The sequence below is a fragment of the Serinus canaria genome, chromosome 19 (genome assembly GCF_022539315.1).
Source record: "Serinus canaria isolate serCan28SL12 chromosome 19, serCan2020, whole genome shotgun sequence".
Classification (NCBI taxonomy): Eukaryota; Metazoa; Chordata; class Aves; order Passeriformes; family Fringillidae; genus Serinus; species Serinus canaria.
The window spans coordinates 3,517,894-3,535,564 of NC_066332.1; the positions used below are offsets into that span (position 1 = coordinate 3,517,894).

Below are 17,671 nucleotides of genomic sequence, written 5' to 3' on the forward strand. Positions count from 1 at the left end.
ATTGTCACAACCCAGGCCAACACAGATCTCTCAGAACAGCTCATGTTTTTGCCTTTTGGTGCAGGTTCCACCCAGTTTCCATACAACCCTCTGACCATGAGGATGCTGAGCAGCACCCCCCCGACCTCCATCGCCTGTGCCCCCCCGTCCATGAGCCAAGCAACCACTCACCCACAGAACAGGATCTGGGAGCGAGAGCCTGCACCACTGCTTTCAGCACAATATGAGACTCTGTCTGACAGTGATGACTGAACTATGCAGATTTTTTTTTTTTTTTTAATTTGCGGGTCAAAAAGAGAAATCTATTTTTGACTTGTGCCCACAGAGACTTTCCAAGAGAGCAAGGGCCACACAATGAAGAATTGCTGGAGAGTCCGTGAAATGCCTTCTGCACAGGCTGTGTGTTGGAGCATTGTGGTCGAGAAGGTTGACTTACTAAAGATAAATATGTAAAGAGTTTTTAAAAATGTGGACTATTCCTGCTCTACATCTATTTGTAAAGAAAACCATAATGTCTTTTAAATCATTCTTCTGTAAATAGAGAGTACTTTTTGCAGTGTTTTTTCCCTTGCTATAGTATCTGGTGTACTTATGTTCAAATCATTGCCTAAACTTTGGGGGTCATTTTGTAATTTTTTTTAAGCATTTTCTCCAGTGTAGAATACTCTTCATAACCCTAGCCTCCCTCTCAGCCTGACCTAACCAGAACCCCAACCTCCCAACCATCATTGCCCATTTAATGCCGTGCCACTTCCTGCAGGCATTGTGCTTTTATATATTTTTTTTTTCCCTAGACACACTTTCTCAGTGGTGTTCAAGCTCTTGTGAAAATGTTGATTTTTAAGACTGACCCCTTAGTGAATTCTGTACATTAACATAACTCCAGTTCGCTGGAATGAGATGATATATTTCTTTGGAATTTGAAATTCTGCCACATTGTAAATTTTTGGTGCAGTTGGTTTTGTTTAGCAACACTGCAGAAATATTATTGCATGGGTATGTTATGGTTCATTTTTAAAAGGTTAAAGAAACAAAAAAAGAACAGCTTCTGGAGGCATACCTCACTGTTATGCACACTGGGAATTTTAACTGTGCCCTAAAAGCCTATTCTTAGTGTTCTCTGTTTCTGCATTGTATGCAGTCAAAACAGGCTACTAAATTTTCCTGTCATATTTAACCACAGCAAATGGCTTTTCTGAACAGAGGCTCTGGGTGGGTTGATAAATCCTTTAAGAAGAAAAAGCTCCACATCCCAAGTTGAAATAAAACAAAGTGCTTTTATAGAATAATTGAGCAACACACGAGTCAACTACTTGGCTTCTGTTACAACCAGTTTGAAATAGGTACTGTGATTTTTTTTTTTCCTTCCTCCAATCTGATTTTAAAATCTTTATGTAATAATTATTTTGAAGTCTGCGTCACAGTCCCTGTCCCTCTAAGCAAGCTTTTGGTGGAAGTCCTTACAAATGCTTGGCTTAACTCCTGAAGTGTGCAATACTTGTTAGGGTGATTTTTATTTTTAAATTGTATATGGTACTAGGAGAGTCTCCTTAATTGTTCATCTATCAATGCTTGCTATGGTGTGCTTGTAGCTCATGTACACATCCATCCATCTGGGCAGTGATGGCACAGGCTGTCCTGACATCCATCTCCAAAAGCATCTTCATTTTATGCTGCACTGACCTCAGGAAGAGAATTCACATCTTCCGGGGTGGAAGGACTGATTCACAGATAGCACTGAGCTGGGGGGTGGCGTGGTCTGTCAGATTCCAAACTGCTTTTGCATCTCATTGATCAACAGGGCCGTTGCCTTGGAGTTATTTCCAGTGAGAAATATTTTGGGTTCTGCTGTATTTGTGATGCGTTGTATGGAAGGTGTAATGCAGTGTGTAACCTTGAGTTGTGTGAGCTCTGCAGCCCATGGACTGTCTTGGTCCACTTACAAACAGGAAGAAGCACAGAACTATTTATCAATAGCAAATTTATTTTCAGTCCTTTAAGAAAAGCCTTTTTGCCCCAAGTGTGGGAAACAAAATTCCAAAGGAACTCATTTGGAAACTTGACACTGTTGGAAATACAGAACTATTTTGCTACTTTTTTAAAATACTGTATCACAGTAGATCCGTTGGCAGTCTTAAATCTCCTCTCAGTCTTTCTCTGAGAAAGATTCCTCTCATCCTCCCCTCCTTTACCCTTCCGGCTTGAAGCAGTGAAGTTTTCATCCTGTTTGTAGATCAGTGCTCTTATTTTAACTTTCTCTTTTGGTTCCCACAGCAACATATACTGGAAAACGAGTTGATCTGCCCTTTTTGTAGATTTAAATTTGGAGTGGAGAGTTAAGTTCCATTCTTAAACTCACTTGTTCTCACTTTCTTAGTGTAACAAATACAATGTGAAAGAGGCATGTACAGACAAATGTCTTTGCTACCTGTACAGTAAGTATAGCATGTTCATTGCAAAACTTCATATTACTGCTGCAGCAGCAGCAAGATATCCAAAGTAGGATAGTCACAATCTCCTAAGATACAGTTTGAGTGGCATTTGCACATAAAATGTTGCTGCTTTTTTTTGTTTGTTATCCGAGTTTTAACTTCTCCAGTGTAAAAACCTCTCCAGAGCCTAAGTTAGGGTTTACCACAATTCCAGTAATCTTCAAGTATGGAATTACATCTGCCCTGTTTCAAACAGGAAGGTGTTTGTAAGTCATGTTTACAAAGTGTAGTTTACTACAAATTTTTACCTGATTTCTGATCAGCGCTTTCACAATGCTTTCATCTTGATATGGTTCGTGATTCTGATATGAAATCATTTAAGACTTGAAAAACCCATGCATCATAATTTCCACACAATGTCTTCACTAGACAGTGACTTCTGGATTCAGACCAATCAATAAAGGGGATCAGTTCTCCACTTGCTTTTCCTGTGTCTCCCTTTTGTTTTGCAGCATCAGGCAAGACCCTGCTCCCAGGGTGCTGCAGGGTTCCAGGTGACACTGCTGCCCTCCAAGCTCTGCTACTTCAAACCCCAAACCCAGCACTTGAGGGAAGGTTGGCTCTAATATGCCAGAGCTTTTCTGTCAGTACAGCCCTATTTTTATTTCCTAGCTTGCTGAGAACAAAGCTCTGTATGTGACTAAAGTTTTCCAGCATCAATGAACTTCTGCTCTAGAAAACCTGTGTGCCTCCTCCTCTTAGCTCAGAGTTGAGAGATGAAGCAGCTACTGTAAGTAAATTAATAGTGATGTAATTACATTGAGGGTTGTACCAACCAGCTGCAGTTCTGACAACTGAGAGGTTAAAATAGTGACAGAATTAGTTCTGCTATCTTAACTAAATATGGATTTGGTGATTTCTGGTTTAATTCTCCTTTTTCTTTAACATCAGGCTTCCTGGCAGGGCAGCACTGAGAAATTCTGTTGTCTAAAGCAGCTGTTCATACTTGATTCCCATGAAGGCACGTAGCTGACAAAGCTGGGTTTGTACACAGCATCTTTTCCAACAGGAAGCCTCAGCATTCAAGCACTGACCTATCCAAGAGAGAAGACAACTCTAGCACTCCATGTGCTCTCCACTGCAGCCAAGTGTTTTCTTTCTGACAGCAGCTCTGTGTGCTAACAGCCTCACCCCTCCTCTGAGAGGACAAGTTCTATCTTTGGATGCTAAATGAAGAAATACATTTGATCTTCAGGCAAGCTGTTGGACCAGGACAGGGAGCTGCAGCTCTGTTGCAGGGCAGGCACAGCCTGGGAGATGCTCTGCTGCAGTTCAAACACACTGAACTGCAGCACTGATAAAAGTACAGCCCCTGCTGTGCTGTGCAACATGTAAAGAGTGAGACAATTCCTGCCTGTTCATTTTCAAGACTTGCTCTAGGACAGCCATGAACACTTCTGTGGGCAGGCAGGAGTAGCAAACTGACTCTAACACAGTATTAATACCAGACCAGACTTGCACTTAGGCAGCCAAAATTAAATCACTTTGCACAGCAGGTCAGTCAAACCACAGACTACACCACAAATTCACACAGTTAAGATTTCACACCTTTATTTTGGGCTGTTAGGCAGTGGCAGCCCCTCCTCTTAAGCAGTCCTGGAACTCCTCATTGCTGTTTCTCTGGAGAATTGCACCGAGCTGCTCCCAGGCTGCCTGTGCTGAGCAACCCTTGCTGCCTTCAGTCACCTCAAGGTTGGACTCTGTGGCCAAATTTATTTGGAGCCCTTTCTCCTCTTGGCCAGCTCAGCTAGTTCCTCCTGGATATGCTGGACAGAAGCAGCATCTCCCTTCTGCTGTGCCTGCTTGAGAGCTTCTTTGTACACTTGTTTTGCTTGCAGGAAATCTTCTGTAGCAAGAGGGGAAAAAAGGCTTGCCTACCCAGTTCCATCAGCCATTTCCAGAGCCCCCTCCTGATGCTGATGACGTGCAAAGGACAAGGACTGCCTGGAACACATCAAGATCTAGGGAGGCTCAGAAAACATCCTGCCAGGTTGCCAACTATGAGAGCTGGAGAGCAGAGTGATGATGGGACCTGGTGCTGCTTCAGCATTAAAATCTCACAGAAACAAATCTCATGCAAGTCTTCTGTCCTTTTGGAAAAGTTACTGGAAACAAAGGACATGGGAAACAAGATCCCCTGGCAACCTTTTGGGTCATTTTGTGAAAGCAATTCAAAGTCAGACCTACTGCTTAAACTAAAACTAACTACCCCAAACCAGCAATGTAGTTCAGCCCTACAACACAGATCCAGATCTCTGCAGCCAACACCAGCTCAGTGCCAGGCTGGGCAAGTATTCACTGACCTTTGTGCATGAGGATTGCTGCCAGGTTGTTGAGCACCATGTGCTCCTCAGGGTGCTGTGTGTCCCTTGCCAGCTCTGCTGCCCTCCTGCTGTAGGCGAGCGCCTCCTCGTAGCATCCCTGAGCGTCCAGCACCGTGGCCAGGTCATTCAGCAGCACCACACTCTGCACCAGGAAGGAAAAGGGAAGCTTGTGGAGCAGTCTGAGGCAGCAGAAGCACCACATTCATCCCCTGCCACACCAGTTAAAATAGTATTTCCCAGAGAAGCGTTCAGTAAGGAAGTGTCCTGTTATTTCTGTATTTGCATGCTCGTCCTTCCTGGCAGGAAAACAGCCTCAGGTAGTGCTGATGTCTGATGGCAGCAGAATGCTCCAAGGCTGCCTCATTCCCTCCAGATCAGCCTTTCCTTCCCTGGAGCCCTACTGCTGTACAAATCACCTGTGGATGAGTCTCTCCCTGAACATCATTTGATATCTTCAGAGCCTTCTCATACATTTTCTGTGCTGCTGGGAGCTCGTTGATGTTCAGGAGGTAGCGGCCGTAGGAGTCCAGGCTCATCCCAAGCAGGAGCTGGGTGTTGGCCTTTTCTTCAGCTGCAAACAGAGAGGAGTGAAGTGATCACTGCCACAGGATCCAACATGAACCCCCATCCTACCACAGCAGGAAACTCAGGCAGTGGGAAGAGAATGGATTGACATGAAGATGGTGCTTAGGAATACAGAAACAACATCAAGGACAGGGAAATGGAGAAAAGATGAGAAGCCTTTGGCAGACAAGGCTGCCCACCTGATAAGACATCCTCAGGCAAGTCCTTCTGCTTGGCAATCTTCTCCTCTAAGGTCAGGATGCAGAACTGGTAGCCAGCTACTGCTAATTTGTGCCTGCAAAGTGCAAAGGATGCACTGAAGGATCCCTCATTGAAGAGCCTCTGCTTGGCCACCCCAGCAGCACTGCAAGGCTGAGGTGAAGGCAGGTGACACCTCCAGCTGGGAACTCACTGTTTCTGAGCAGCGTAGATACTGGCCAGCTTGAGGGACACCTCAAGGACGGCATTGTCATCCTGCCAGGAGGACACACAATGCAACTGTTACTCTTCTTGTACCTCCCCAACAGAAACATTACTTTGTCACAGAATTTAGACCTCAAAACCCCAACTTGTTGCCTCCAGTGCTGCCACCCATTAAATATTGCCAATTTCCAGTAAGAGGCATTACAGCGCAAGAAATAAGGTCAAGAGAAGGGCACCACTGGGAGCCTGTCTCAGAACATACCTCCTTTGTGTCCCCTGCAAGCATATAGCTCATCGTTGCTTTGTAGAGCTTCTCTGCCTGAAACAAGAATTTTGAAGAAGACACTGAGAAATGATGGCATTTAAAACAAAATAGAGGCAAGCTGCACAGAGGGACCTGGCTCACATTTGTTGCATTTACACTACACCAAGAGCAGTTAGAAGTGAAAGGCTGAGCAGAGCCCAGTGGTACTGAACCAGTGGCTCCTTTCAGTTTCTCTTTGAGCGCTGCTGCAGCAGCCAGGCCTTTAACCTGCCTGTGAGCTCAGGGCTTTCCCAGATTCTCTTTGGAGGAGCTACCACTGTGCTCAACTGCAGCATTTCACAGAAAGAAGTATTCCTTCCCCTCCACACCATGTTGGAGCTCAACATTTACCTGTGAGAGCATCCTTCATAACTGGGTGTGCTCGTGGGACTGCAGCCCTGAGTTAGATAATTCTGTTTTGCACTGGGACATCTCTGCCCCACAGCTCTGCGTCTGCAGCTTGTGCCAGCACCCCACACCTTTGAGACCGTGCACAAGATGTCAACCTCTAAAAATTCATTGGGAAAACCCAGAGTTACTCACATTGTCCAGCTGTCCCTGCATGTAGGCCACGTTCCCCATCTGGAAAAGACAAACAGTGCTCAAGCTCCACCAAGGCGATGCGGACGAGCCTCAGCCGCTTTTCCTTCTCCCTCTGGCACCGCTGTGCCCCAAGCCCGGCTCTCACCATGCTGTAGGCGTAGATGATGGCCTGCCTGTTCTCCTGCTGGTGCGCCTGCCGCAGGGCCTGGTGCAGGAGCTGCTCGGCCTCGGGCAGCTCCCCCTTCATGATGCTGAGCTGCGGGGACAGCGGGATCGGTCAGCGCCGGGAGCGCCCGCACAGCGCCCGCAGAGCCGACAGTGCCCGCACAGTGCCCGCAGCGCCCGCAGAGCCGGGAGCGCCCGCACAGTGCCCGCAGCGCCCGCGCCTCACCTTGGCTCTCTTCAGCAGCATGACGATGGCCTCCTCGCCGTCCTCCTCGGCATCCCGCGGGAACAGGGAGAAGAACCCTGCGGGGACAGCGCGGTGGGTGCCCGGTGCCGGCTGCGCGCCGCCCGTGCCCGCCGCCCCTCTCACCTCCCAGGAAGGCCAGCGCAGCGCCGGCCGGCCGTGCCCATCGCGGCCGCCCTGCGGTGGCGGTGCCGCTGTTCCCGCGGTGTCCCCGGTGTCCCCCTGTCCAGGCGGGCCGGGGCAGGGCGGGGCAGCGCCGGTGGCACAGCCGGGACAGCGCCCGCGGAAGCGCGACCGCCACCGCCGCCATCCCGAGCGGTCCCTTTAAGAGCGCGCGCGTCGCTCGTGACGTCAGCGCGGGAACGGGGCGGTGTCGTGACGTCAGTCCCGGAGCGGCACCGGGACGGGGAACTGGAGTAGGATCGGGATCGGGTTCGGGCCGTGCTCGGGAACAGCCCCGCCAGCGGGGCGGGAGCGGGTCCCGCCGCTCTGCCCGCCCTGGTGAGCAGCGCCCGCAGCGCCCCGGCCGTGCCGGGCTCCTCAGGACACGAGCGGGGGACGGAGATGGGGAAGGGGCTGGAGCAGCACCCGGGCAAGGTTGAGGGAGCCGGGGCGGCACAAGGGGATCTGATCCGTGTGTGTGAATACCTGCGGAGGGTGTCAGGGGCTGCACCGGACTCTGCTCGGCCAGGGAGTGCCCCTGGCGTGAGGAGCATCCTGTGGGCAGCGAGCGGTGCTTCCCACGGGATCTGTGCTTGTGTGGGGGCATCTCCGAGACACCCGTGTGTCTCTGGGGAATCCCGTTCCCAGAACGTGTAAAAAAAAACATCTTAGGAGTTGTTTTAAAACATCTTAAAGGATGCCCTTCCTTGGTTGGGATGGGGTGCCCAGATGGCCCCCCTGATGCTCAGTGTCCATGGTGACTCCAAGGATTTCCCACTGTCTCCTTTGCAGGGATGAGCCCGTGCCTGTGGGATGGACAGCAGCACCTTGCCAGCAGTGGCAGAAGAGCTCTTGAGGGAGATTAAAAAGGCTTTTCAGGAGACCTCGCAGGGTACGTGGGGGATGCCACAGGAGTGGCCAGGCACGGGGCCTGTCACACCCCGGGCTTGACAGCTCACCTGCAAACAAAGCTGAGTTAATGGAAGAAATAACAATTGATGATTTTCGAGAATATCAATAACAAAGAAGAAGACAAAGCAGTTAGTATAAAAACAGATTAAAAAAGACATGAAAATTTTTGTAAGCTAAACTAGGTGCACAAGTAAATGTGTATATGTGCCTTATTAAATTTCTGTAAAACTTTTGATAATTAACACTAATTACTTTGCACTAATGAATATACTAAGTTATTGTAATACAGTTAATGACTTAAAATTATGCTTTGTTAAGAGTATATAAGCTAGAAAACACAGAATAAAACCTTTTTTCTTTTAAACTAGTCACGCAGCACCCGCACCTCACACAGCGCTGATGAGGGCCCCGTGCCTCCCCTTCCCACCTGACCCTGCTGTCTCAGGGACCTCGATGTCCCTTTTTGTGACAGCAGACAGGTGTGAAGCACAGATAATGAGGAGCAGCCCCTCCTCCAAGTCATATTCAAAAACCACTCCAGTTTGGACTCTGTAGTGTGAGATTTAGGGGTTCTGCTGCTTCTTAGAGCTCCTGGTGCCCACGGTCACACCTGAGGGATGATAAATTAATGCTCCGGGCAGGAATTCTGCTGTGCCCTCTGCACTGGTGGTGCACAGAGCCACCAATCCCATCATGGGTTGGAAAGGGGAATTTCCCAAAGCCGTGTCCTGGCTGACCGACAGAGGGGGTGTGCTGCTGATCCCAGGGCGAGGAACAACTTCCAAGGTTTCAGTGGCAGGAGCGCCAGCCAGCACTGAAATCCTGGCCAATTCCAGCAGCTAGTTAAGAATAATTACCTTTGCTGGATCTGTGCTGAGAGAATATTCGTGTTTGTGTTTGCTGGATGAGCTGGACAGAATGGCTCTTCCCAAGGAAAGGTCTGCTGAATATTTTTAACTGCACAAAGCCCAAACAAATAAGAATTCAGATGAATCTGTCTTGAGCACTATGTGGAAGTGAGGAATGGGCAGAGACTGTCAGAGTGACCCCAGTGACATCTTTTTGGCACACATAGACTATGGCTTCTGTCAGGTTAAAGTAGATCCAAAATCTACATATGAACTTTTAAAAGAGCTTTACAAATCCTGATGTACACTAAGCAAAAAAAAGAAGTTCACATCCCTTTAAAAATGTCCTTCTTACAGCAGCAGAGTGGTACTAAAGCACACATTGAGACAGACTGGAGACAAACTGATTGATCCCTTTGCAGAATTAAACTCCAATAAAGCTGGAACATTCAAACCAACAGTGCGGGTCAGAGAGAGTGTTTTGAATTGTCGGAAGAAAATTATTTTAAAGTCAAAAATCCAGATCTTCCAGTGGGATATGGAGGCAGAGTACATTGTGTCCCCTGGGTGATAACAGAAAGATCAGAGTGGACAAGCAGAGCCTGAGCTGTCAGCTCCAACAAACACAATTTGCTGGAGTGTAACTTTCCATTTTAAGGAGACATTCCAATAAATGAAAACACAATGTTTCAGTGGGCTGCAGTAAAAGCCATAAACCCTGCAAGACTGTGCTGGGAAAAGAACAACATTTTTAAAGTTGTGAGGCCTGACTTCTCAACCCATGCCAGGAGAGTTTCAGGGAAAACAATATATATATTTTTTTTTAACCAGCTTCTTAAAGTGACAGAGTAAGATGCTGAGGCCTCCTGCATTTTATTGGGAGCTTTTAAAAGTAGGGTGTTGTAAAATAAAGTACATTTGGGCTTCTGCTTTTCTTTTTAAAATGAATCCCTGTGGCTGTGATTGCTGTGCTTGATAAGTTCCCCAGCACTGCCATCATGGATCATTTTGCTGCTCCTTGTTTTTTTGGTGGCTAGAGAGGATGTTGAGAGTTCTGCAGTCCTGTGTGGCCCCTGGGGGTACCTTGGGGGGACAGTGACCCCCCTGTGATGTGAAATTCTGCAAAATCACATTTCCTTTTCTTTCTTTTGCAGTTCCTGATGACCTGCTGCTGGGGTGAGTGTCTTCTGCTTCAGTTCCTGCCCCAGTGTCCTGCTGTTGCTGGGGCAGTTGGTGGTCAGCTCTCATCCTGGTTTTCCCCTGTGTTTGACCCAGTGCTGCTGAGACACAGAAATGCTGGTGGTTTTTGCAACTGAAGGTTCTGAAGGGTTTTTTTTCCAGAGATTCACAAAATTATCACTGTATCTCCTGTGATAACTTGCTCTAATTTAAACCCAGGATATTTAACCTGAGCTCTGGGTCCAGCCTCAGCTCTGGAAGGAGTTTGCTGTGGGAGTGGGTTGTGTTCCAGGGTGATTCATCCCTCTGCCTTCCTGCCCCTGTGAGCACCCTGAGCTCACTCCTGCTATTTGAGTCATGGGCACGTGTGATGGAGAGGGAGAGGTGTCCTGAGCATCACCCTGCTCCAGGGAAATGTTAACTTGGAGACTGAGAGTTTTCTTCTGTTTGGGGGCGGTCTCAGGTCAGCTTTGTCACCCTGTGAATACTTTCATCCTTCCCAGCAGTGACCTAAGAGATCCAAGTTTCACAGCTTCAGCCCTCACCAGTTGGTGTTGAAGGTGGAGAAGGGGCATTGTCACAGTGAAAGAGAATTCTCAGATTTATCTTTAACCTTGTGTTCCTGCCTGCTGGGGGATGAGATCACCAGGAACCCTCCAGGCCCTGATGCCTTTGTGTTAAAGTTATCTGACACAACACCTGGGAAAGGTGTGCTGCCTCCCTCTCCTGGGACCACAGTGGCTTTTGAAAGGTGGGATCGGATTTGAAAGCTTTTGTTTCCTTCTCCTCAGAAAAGAAAAGATGAGAGAAATTCCCTTGTTAAGTTTAATAATGGTGATAAGTCTTGGCAGCAAGATTTTCATCAATTCCCTGCATCCAGCAGCTCAGAAGTATCCTGATTTTATTTCCCAATCTCTTTCAAATCTCCAAAGTCCTTGAATTTCCTGTGGGCATTTCCTGTTGAAATGATCAAATTATATACACAAGAAAAGAATTCCCTAGATTTGAAAAGAGTTCCTGAAACTCACTGAACTCAGCCCCCTTCTAGTCCCAAACCTAATCATGAAGGAATGTCTTACGTTCCCCACCCACCTCCTCAGATGGAGCCAGCCCTTCTTGCCTTGAGTTTGTGCAAGTTTTGGTCTTCCTGGAATCTGTCTGCTTGGCTGCTTATCAGTCAGCTTGACTCAGCCTTGCTGGGCTCTGCCTTGCTCTGTCCTCCCTGCACTTGGAAACTTTCCCCTTTCTCTTGGTCTCCTGCTCTGTTTGGTGCTATCTCTTCATCACTGCTCATTTCCTTGTTGTTTACCCTTGGAACCAATCTAGACTACACAGATTTTTCTCAGCCGGTGAAAGGTCTGTGAAGTTAACTGAGTTGCCCCTGAGCTCTTTGGAAACACTCAGAGCAGCTGGATTTACTGGTCTAGAATGACTTTGGAGCCCACAGCTGTCTGGACAATGGGCTGAAGGTGCAGATGTCCATATTTAACACACACTTTATCCTATAGCCCTGCATAGCAGCAGCAGGAGACAAAATCCCCCTTTGGGATGTGCAGTGATCCTCATCCCAGGGACTCCCTCATCCATAAATGCTGTGCATCCCTGAAAGGGAAAGGGTTTTTAGGGAGAGTGCAGGGACGTCAGGCACGTGCTGCCCCTGGGTGTTTGTCTAGGATAACTTGGCTGTCTCTGAGCCCTGCTCCTAGCTGGGTCACTGATGTAAAACTCCACTCCATGTGCAGTGGAGTGTCTTTAGTAACTCCCTGATGTTCTCCAGCTTCCTCCTGATGCAGTTTGGTGGGCAGAGAAAGGATAATTTATCCCTCAGTTGTGACTCTGATGGAGGAGATGTAATCACTATAAGATGACTCACTCACTCCCCAAGGTTTGAACTGATCTCCAGGGGATGAGGAAGGAACCCCAGTTCCTGTTGCTCCTGAAACTATGGACTCCCTATCCTTGCACTCCCCTTTCTCCAGGGAGCTGTGTCCTCCATGCCTGGAGGTGGGATTCAGGACCAACTGATCAGTCCAGGGCAGAGATTGAGGGAGAGTCCAGGACAGCCTGGCTGTAGAGTTGAGGGGTCCCAGAGCACGAGCCCCTTTTGCCCTGAGCACTGCCAAGTCTGGCTCTGTGTGCTCCACTAAAATCCCTGGTTCTTTGTGCTCATAGGACATTTCCAGTTGCTGCAGCAAGGGAAAATGTCTTACCTTTGCAAAGGGCTCCTTTCAGGGCTGCCTCTGTGCCCTGAGGCTGAGCCAGGGTGTCTCCCTTTGTGCTGTGACCTAACTAGAGACACGTTCTCTTCCAGGCTGAAGTTCATTTTTGGCCCAGCTGCAGTGCCAGCTCTGGATTTGGTGGATCAGCGTTCTGTCACCCGGGTCAGGTCCCCCAGTGGAAGGATTCTCTACCAGGTACATGCTTCTCTTGGCTCTTCCTTTCTGATGGTTTCCAGCTGGCATCTGTGACAGTGTTTTCCTGATGTGCAGAGCATGGATAAACACAGGGAGGTCACCAGTGTTTTACAACCTCCTGAAGTGACACTGGAGAGCAGCAGCCACAGGCTGGAATTAGAGCAGCACGGTTCAGAACCATTTTCTCTGTGGCTCCCTGCCAACCAGAGACAATTTATGTGTTTGTGGGCATCACAGTCAGGAGGAAGTTTTCCAGGGATTGCTAATTTTGCTTTATTACTCCCATCCTATCCTGCAGAGGAAGTTCTTCTCTTGACCAGTTGTACACAACTCATCATTACCTGCCATAACTCTGTTTCTTTCCTGTCATGACCTCTGCTTGGCAGGAGATCCTTGCTGCCTGGGAGGGAGCAGTGCAGGCCAAACCCCTGGGTTTCACTCTGGCTCAGTGTATTCAAGGCTGTGAATCACAGAAACCTCCCCATGAAAAGGCATTTTGGGGAGAAGAGCTCACCTCAGCCCTGAGATCAGTTACAGCACCGGGTGGGAGTGGGGAGAGGAGCCATTGGTACTTCATTCTCACCTTCCTGTACTGTGCACAATTCCTTGTCTTGTGGTCCCCCAGCACTGGTAGCATCTCTTTTGGGACTATCCATGCTGTGAGCCATTGACCAGCAGCATCCAGCCCATGGCTGTGCCCTGGCTGCTCTGTGCCCCAAAGATTTTGGTCAAAAAGCACCAATCCCTTCTCCTCATCACTCCCAACCCCTCAGGCAGCACAGCTCCTCCAGGGCTGGGCCTGGTTTTGTGCTGTTCACACACTAGAGAAGTGAAAATGTCTTTGCTCAGCCCCTCACAGGAGGAGCTGGCACCCGAGAGGAACATTTCCAAGTATCCCCTCTGCAAAAGACCTTTTCTCCTCCCCTGAAGGTGCTTTGGGGTCCTGTAGGGTGAGAAAAGGGCTGTGAAATCTGGCCTGGGCTGGCACAAACCCTTCTCACGTGTTCAGAGCTTGCCCTGCTTGGTTTGCACATGGAGCCTTTATCACTTCTGGGGCCATGGAGAGGACACAGCCCCTCCAGGGGGACATGAATCATAACCAGGGCTCAAGAACAGCCTTGGATTGCAGTTGAGGGCTTGCCTGTGGATGTTTGGTAAAGCCTAGGAAGCTTCCAGCACCCTCAGACAGCAGCTGCCTTCCTGATCAACTGAATGCTCAAAGGCTTTCCCTTTTTTACTGTTGCTTGTCTGAAAATGTCTCTGGGCAGAGAATGGTCACATTCCCTTTGTCAGGCCCTGCAGGCTAAGGCAGAGCTTTGCTGGGCATCAATTAATAATCTGATATTAATAAAGGGCCCAGTTGGTGCACACTGAAAGGAACAAGTGTCAGAACTGCTCTTCTGCCTCTGCAGGGAGAGGGAGCCTCTGGTTTCCCTGTGGAGAAGGAACCCCTGGCCAGGAGGGTAAGGGAGTTAATGCAGGACAAACCTCCAGGAAGGAGATTCCTGTGTGCCTCCAGCTGCATTCCTCTTCTGTGGAGCTTGATTGCTGATGAGTTCATTAACAGAGGAATCTGAAGAGATATTTTCTCTGGGGGTGGGAGGTTGGTGCCATTGTGAAATTCTCCTTCATCACAGCCGTCTGAGATGCAGAAACAAAGAGCAGAGTCTACCCTGGGGCTGGAGCAGTGACAGGAACCCATCTGGGGTCATAGAAACCCAGCCCCTGGGTGGGACACTGCACTGCAGCCACTGGCTCTTCATTCCTGGGTAGGAATGTGTGGGAATGTCCCCCAGCTGTGCTCCTGGAGAGAGGGGCATCCATGGCTGCCTGGACACTGCACAATCATCCCTGCTAATTATCCCCCACAAAGTCAGCCCTGCCATTTGCACCCAGATGTGGTTCAGCTGGAATGTGAGGTGGTGCTTCCACTTGCAGCTGGCTCTGGAAAGCTCTTTGAGGCCATGGGGCTGGTTCTGTTGTGAAACTCCTTTGGGTCATTACAGCCAAATCTGAGCTGCTGATAATTCCATATCAGCCAGCACATCTCAGGTCCTGCTTCAGGGGAGGAAGGCTCTGCTCAGACAGGCCCTGTAGTGTGGGCAGCCCTTGCCCTCAGGAGCTGAAATGGGAGAAGAAGGAGCCCTCAGTCAAATGAGAGCTGTGATTTGTCCCTTAATGCCCTTCTGATTAACAGGAGTAGCACTGATGGAGTGTGCCAGGGCTGGGTGCCTCAGAGCTGAAATCATCCCAGGAGAGCTTGGATGACACCTGCCCTGCAGAGCTGGGGGTGAATCCTGCCTGCTGCAGGGATGGTGGGGCTGGCTGTGGTGGAGCTGTGCTGGATGGGGCAGTGTTGGCCTGGCAGCATTTGGGGCACCCTTGAGCTCTCCCCCAGTGGCAGAGGCACTGCTGTGGCAGTGAAGCAGGGCAGTGCTTCAGCCCTGCCAGCTGGCACCTGCACTGCTCACATCCTGCACTTTCAGTTCTTTTTTATTTTGTCTTTTTTCATCCATTTCCCAGAACTGTGTGGCAGATGCCCCACAGTGAAGGGTTTGAGCAGCAGGCCCTGGCACAGGCTGTGGTGCTGTCTGTCTGTCTGTCCCTGTGCTGGGGCCTCAGCTGACCCTCCTGTGCCCCCACATGCTGGCAGGGACACCTCCAGGGGGATTTTTCCTCCTTGAGGCCCAGGGATGAGGACAGCAGAAGGAAATTTCACCTCAGGGCCAGGGGAGCACCCCAGTGCTTGGCTGGGCTGCAGCTGGTCAGGAACAGAGGCACCTTTTTCTCCCAGTCTTTGGATTTTAGATTTTGCTTTATTAGGCAGAGGCTGTGTTCCTGACATCTAGGTCAGGATGGGGGAATGCTGAGCTCAGCCCAAATGTGGCAGTGTCTGTCTGTGGCTCCCCCCCTCCCCAAAGGAAAACACTTCTGAAGGGATGGCACCATCAGAATCCTTCATCTTGGAAAAAGCAATCAAAGGGGCTGCAGGAAAACAAACTTATCACAAGTGAAACAAACTCAGCCTGCAGTAAAAGGAGAACCCAGGGTAAAGGCCAGACTGGAAAAAAAGAAAAAAAAAAAAAGGTTTACTTTGAAATGGGAATGTGAGTTTTGTGTGCTGGATCTGCTGGGAGTGAGGGGGACTTTGAGGCATTGGCATTTCTGTGGGAGAGCCTAAACTTCTGGGTGTTCCCTGTTGGGCAGAGGGGGCAGGGGGAGCTCCAGGGGACAGGGGAAGGCTCCTCTTGGAAGTGCAGCTTTGGACAGGGAGGGACAATGTTCCTCTGGAGGGGCTTGGGATGCCAGGGATGTCCTGGAGGGGAGCAGCACTCTGCAGAGTTCCACTGCCTTTTCACTTTTTGTGTTTCTCTTTGGATCTGGGGCTGTGTGTGCCACAAACCCAGCCAGGAGAGGGCTGGGCCTGGGCCCTGTGCAAGTGTGCTCTGCTCCTGCAGATCCTTCCCATAGGTTGGGCCCTTAAAGTAGTTTCCTCAAAGCTATTTTCCAATCTTGAAGAGACCAAAAGAGAAATAAAATAATCCCCAGGCTGGCTTTCCTGAACCCTGAAGTCAGCTCCAGCAGCTCACAGGTTGCTCCATGCTGGAAAAAAATGCTTCCCTCACCTGTTTGCTCACCCTGGTGCCTCAGTACCAGCCTTGCAGGGAACAGCATGTGGGAAAAGCAGGCAGTGCTGTTCCCAAAGCAGAGATGGAGCAGGGAGGCTTCTCTGGAGACTTCAGCTTTGTTTATTCAGGCCAATCTGGATTCCAGTAGCTGCAGCTGGTTCTGAGAGCAGAACAGCCTTCAGTGGCTGGGAAAGGACAGGCCTCCCTGCAAGTGCTCAGTGCTGCTCTCTCCTGTCTGGTGGCTTTGGGGGTCACACCTGGACTGTGTGTGACAAGAGTCTCTGTCATTTCCACCTCTGAGCCTGCCAGGGCTGGGAAGGAGCTCACAGGAGGGGCTGGCACTCGATGGAGCTCAGGGAGTGGTGCCACCACCCCTCTCCTGGTGCCTGGGGCTGGGATCTACTGCAAGCACAGGTACAGGACACCCTCACCTGCAGGGAGAGGAGCTTGTAGAGAGCATGAGAAACCTGAGGAGCTTCAAGCTTAGGTGGGTCACTGCAGTGCTTGGGGACACTTCTGTGCTGTGACATCTCCCCCTCTTTGCTGGGGCAGTGCAGACCCAACCTGAGTGAGAGAAATTAAAGTGATCCTGCCCCTAACTCCTCATCTGCCGCTGTTTCAGGTCCTTGGGAGCTCAGGCAAACTCTACACCTGCTACAGCTCCTGCCACTTCTGCACCTGCCCTGCCTTTGGGTTTTCTGTGCTGCAGAAGAGTGAGAGCCTTCTGGTGAGTTCTGTACCTCAGCCTGGGGCTGCCATGGGGAGGGGACAAGGCTCTGCCCTGCCTCTTGAACCCCAAATTTCCCCCCAAACACGAGTGTGGAGCCTGACCACTGTGTGGCCCCTGGGAGCCCCAGATTTTGGGTGCAGGGAGGGCTTTTGGTGGTCAGCAGTGGTGGGGAGGGTGCCAGGAGCTGTGTGCCAGCTCCCTGCATGGCACTGTCCTGGTGGCAGAGCTGGGGACACTGAGCACCACCTGTGCCAGGAGGGAACCACGTTCCTGGGGGGCTGAGCACTTCACTGAACCCATTTTGGCCAAGATGGATTCCTGAGCCTGGCACTCCAGCCTTGCTCCTGCTGTTAACTTTGCAGTGCAAACACATCCTGGCTGTCTACCTCAGCCAGGCCTTGGGAGCCTGCCAGGAGCTGGCTGTGTCTGAGGAGCAGCTCACAAACATCCTCCTGGCTGAGGAAGAGGATGAAGGATGAAGGAGAAGAAGTTGGATCACTCCTGGCTGTGTAACTGGCATTTTAAATATCTGCAAGGCTGTCAAATGCTCCTTGAGGCTGGTAGAGTTCTTCCTGTGCTGCAGCCAAGTGTGACATTAATTAGCACCCTGGCACTGATAAATTAATTAATTAGGCCTGTGTTGACTTCAGTTTGATTTATTTATGCTGGTTTTGGGATTTCTGAAGATGTTTGAGCTAATCTGTAATGATTGTGATGTGAGGATGCAAACAGTCCTGC

At 49.8% G+C, this 17,671-nt stretch overlaps 3 protein-coding genes across 8 annotated transcripts in view; 2 read left to right on the forward strand and 1 right to left on the reverse strand.

Moving 5' to 3' along the window:
* Window positions 1-2,915, forward strand: part of NCOR1 (nuclear receptor corepressor 1) — a 55,785-nt gene extending 52,870 nt beyond the window's left edge. For all 5 annotated transcript variants that reach the window (XM_030230728.2, XM_030230729.2, XM_030230730.2 and 2 more), the window contains one exon: window positions 65-2,915. In XM_030230728.2, coding sequence (XP_030086588.1) covers window positions 65-252 — 188 coding nt within the window. In that variant the 3' untranslated portion in view covers window positions 253-2,915. The remainder of the gene's footprint in view (window positions 1-64) is intronic.
* Window positions 2,916-4,021: 1,106 nt separating this feature from the next.
* TTC19 (tetratricopeptide repeat domain 19) lies at window positions 4,022-7,376 on the reverse strand. Of its 2 annotated transcripts, none has more exons than XM_050981869.1 (10): window positions 7,186-7,376; window positions 7,042-7,118; window positions 6,796-6,906; window positions 6,651-6,689; window positions 6,066-6,122; window positions 5,793-5,854; window positions 5,581-5,675; window positions 5,233-5,387; window positions 4,796-4,958; window positions 4,022-4,335 (listed from the first exon to the last, which is right to left on the reverse strand). In XM_050981869.1, the coding sequence occupies exons 1-10, from the start codon at window positions 7,367-7,369 to the stop codon at window positions 4,205-4,207; spliced, it is 1,074 nt and encodes a 357-aa protein (XP_050837826.1). In that variant the 5' UTR covers window positions 7,370-7,376; the 3' UTR covers window positions 4,022-4,204. The 2 variants fall into 2 exon arrangements, with proteins under 2 accessions (XP_050837826.1, XP_030086592.2); XM_030230732.2 differs by having other exon boundaries at window positions 4,022-4,338.
* Window positions 7,377-7,399: 23 nt separating this feature from the next.
* ZSWIM7 (zinc finger SWIM-type containing 7) lies at window positions 7,400-17,567 on the forward strand. Its single transcript, XM_009094775.4, has 6 exons — window positions 7,400-7,560; window positions 8,014-8,113; window positions 10,136-10,157; window positions 12,472-12,574; window positions 16,826-16,930; window positions 17,296-17,567. The coding sequence occupies exons 2-6, from the start codon at window positions 8,035-8,037 to the stop codon at window positions 17,410-17,412; spliced, it is 426 nt and encodes a 141-aa protein (XP_009093023.1). The 5' UTR covers window positions 7,400-7,560; window positions 8,014-8,034; the 3' UTR covers window positions 17,413-17,567.
* Window positions 17,568-17,671: the final 104 nt, after the last annotated feature.

Excerpts from the sequence above, each read along its gene's own strand:
- TTC19 (XM_030230732.2), bottom strand. The coding sequence starts at position 7,369 with ATGGCGGCGGTGGCGGTCGCGCTTCCGCGGGCGCTGTCCCGGCTGTGC. Across the intron at positions 5,676-5,792 it reads ATCTACGCTGCTCAGAAACA|GCACAAATTAGCAGTAGCTG; the intron begins GTGAGTTCCCAG and ends TGCACTTTGCAG. Across the intron at positions 4,959-5,232 it reads AGGGAGAGACTCATCCACAG|AGTGTGGTGCTGCTGAATGA; the intron begins GTGATTTGTACA and ends TTCCTGGTGCAG.
- ZSWIM7 (XM_009094775.4), top strand. The coding sequence starts at position 8,035 with ATGGACAGCAGCACCTTGCCAGCAGTGGCAGAAGAGCTCTTGAGGGAG. Across the intron at positions 12,575-16,825 it reads GTGGAAGGATTCTCTACCAG|GTCCTTGGGAGCTCAGGCAA; the intron begins GTACATGCTTCT and ends CCGCTGTTTCAG. Across the intron at positions 16,931-17,295 it reads AGAAGAGTGAGAGCCTTCTG|TGCAAACACATCCTGGCTGT; the intron begins GTGAGTTCTGTA and ends TTAACTTTGCAG.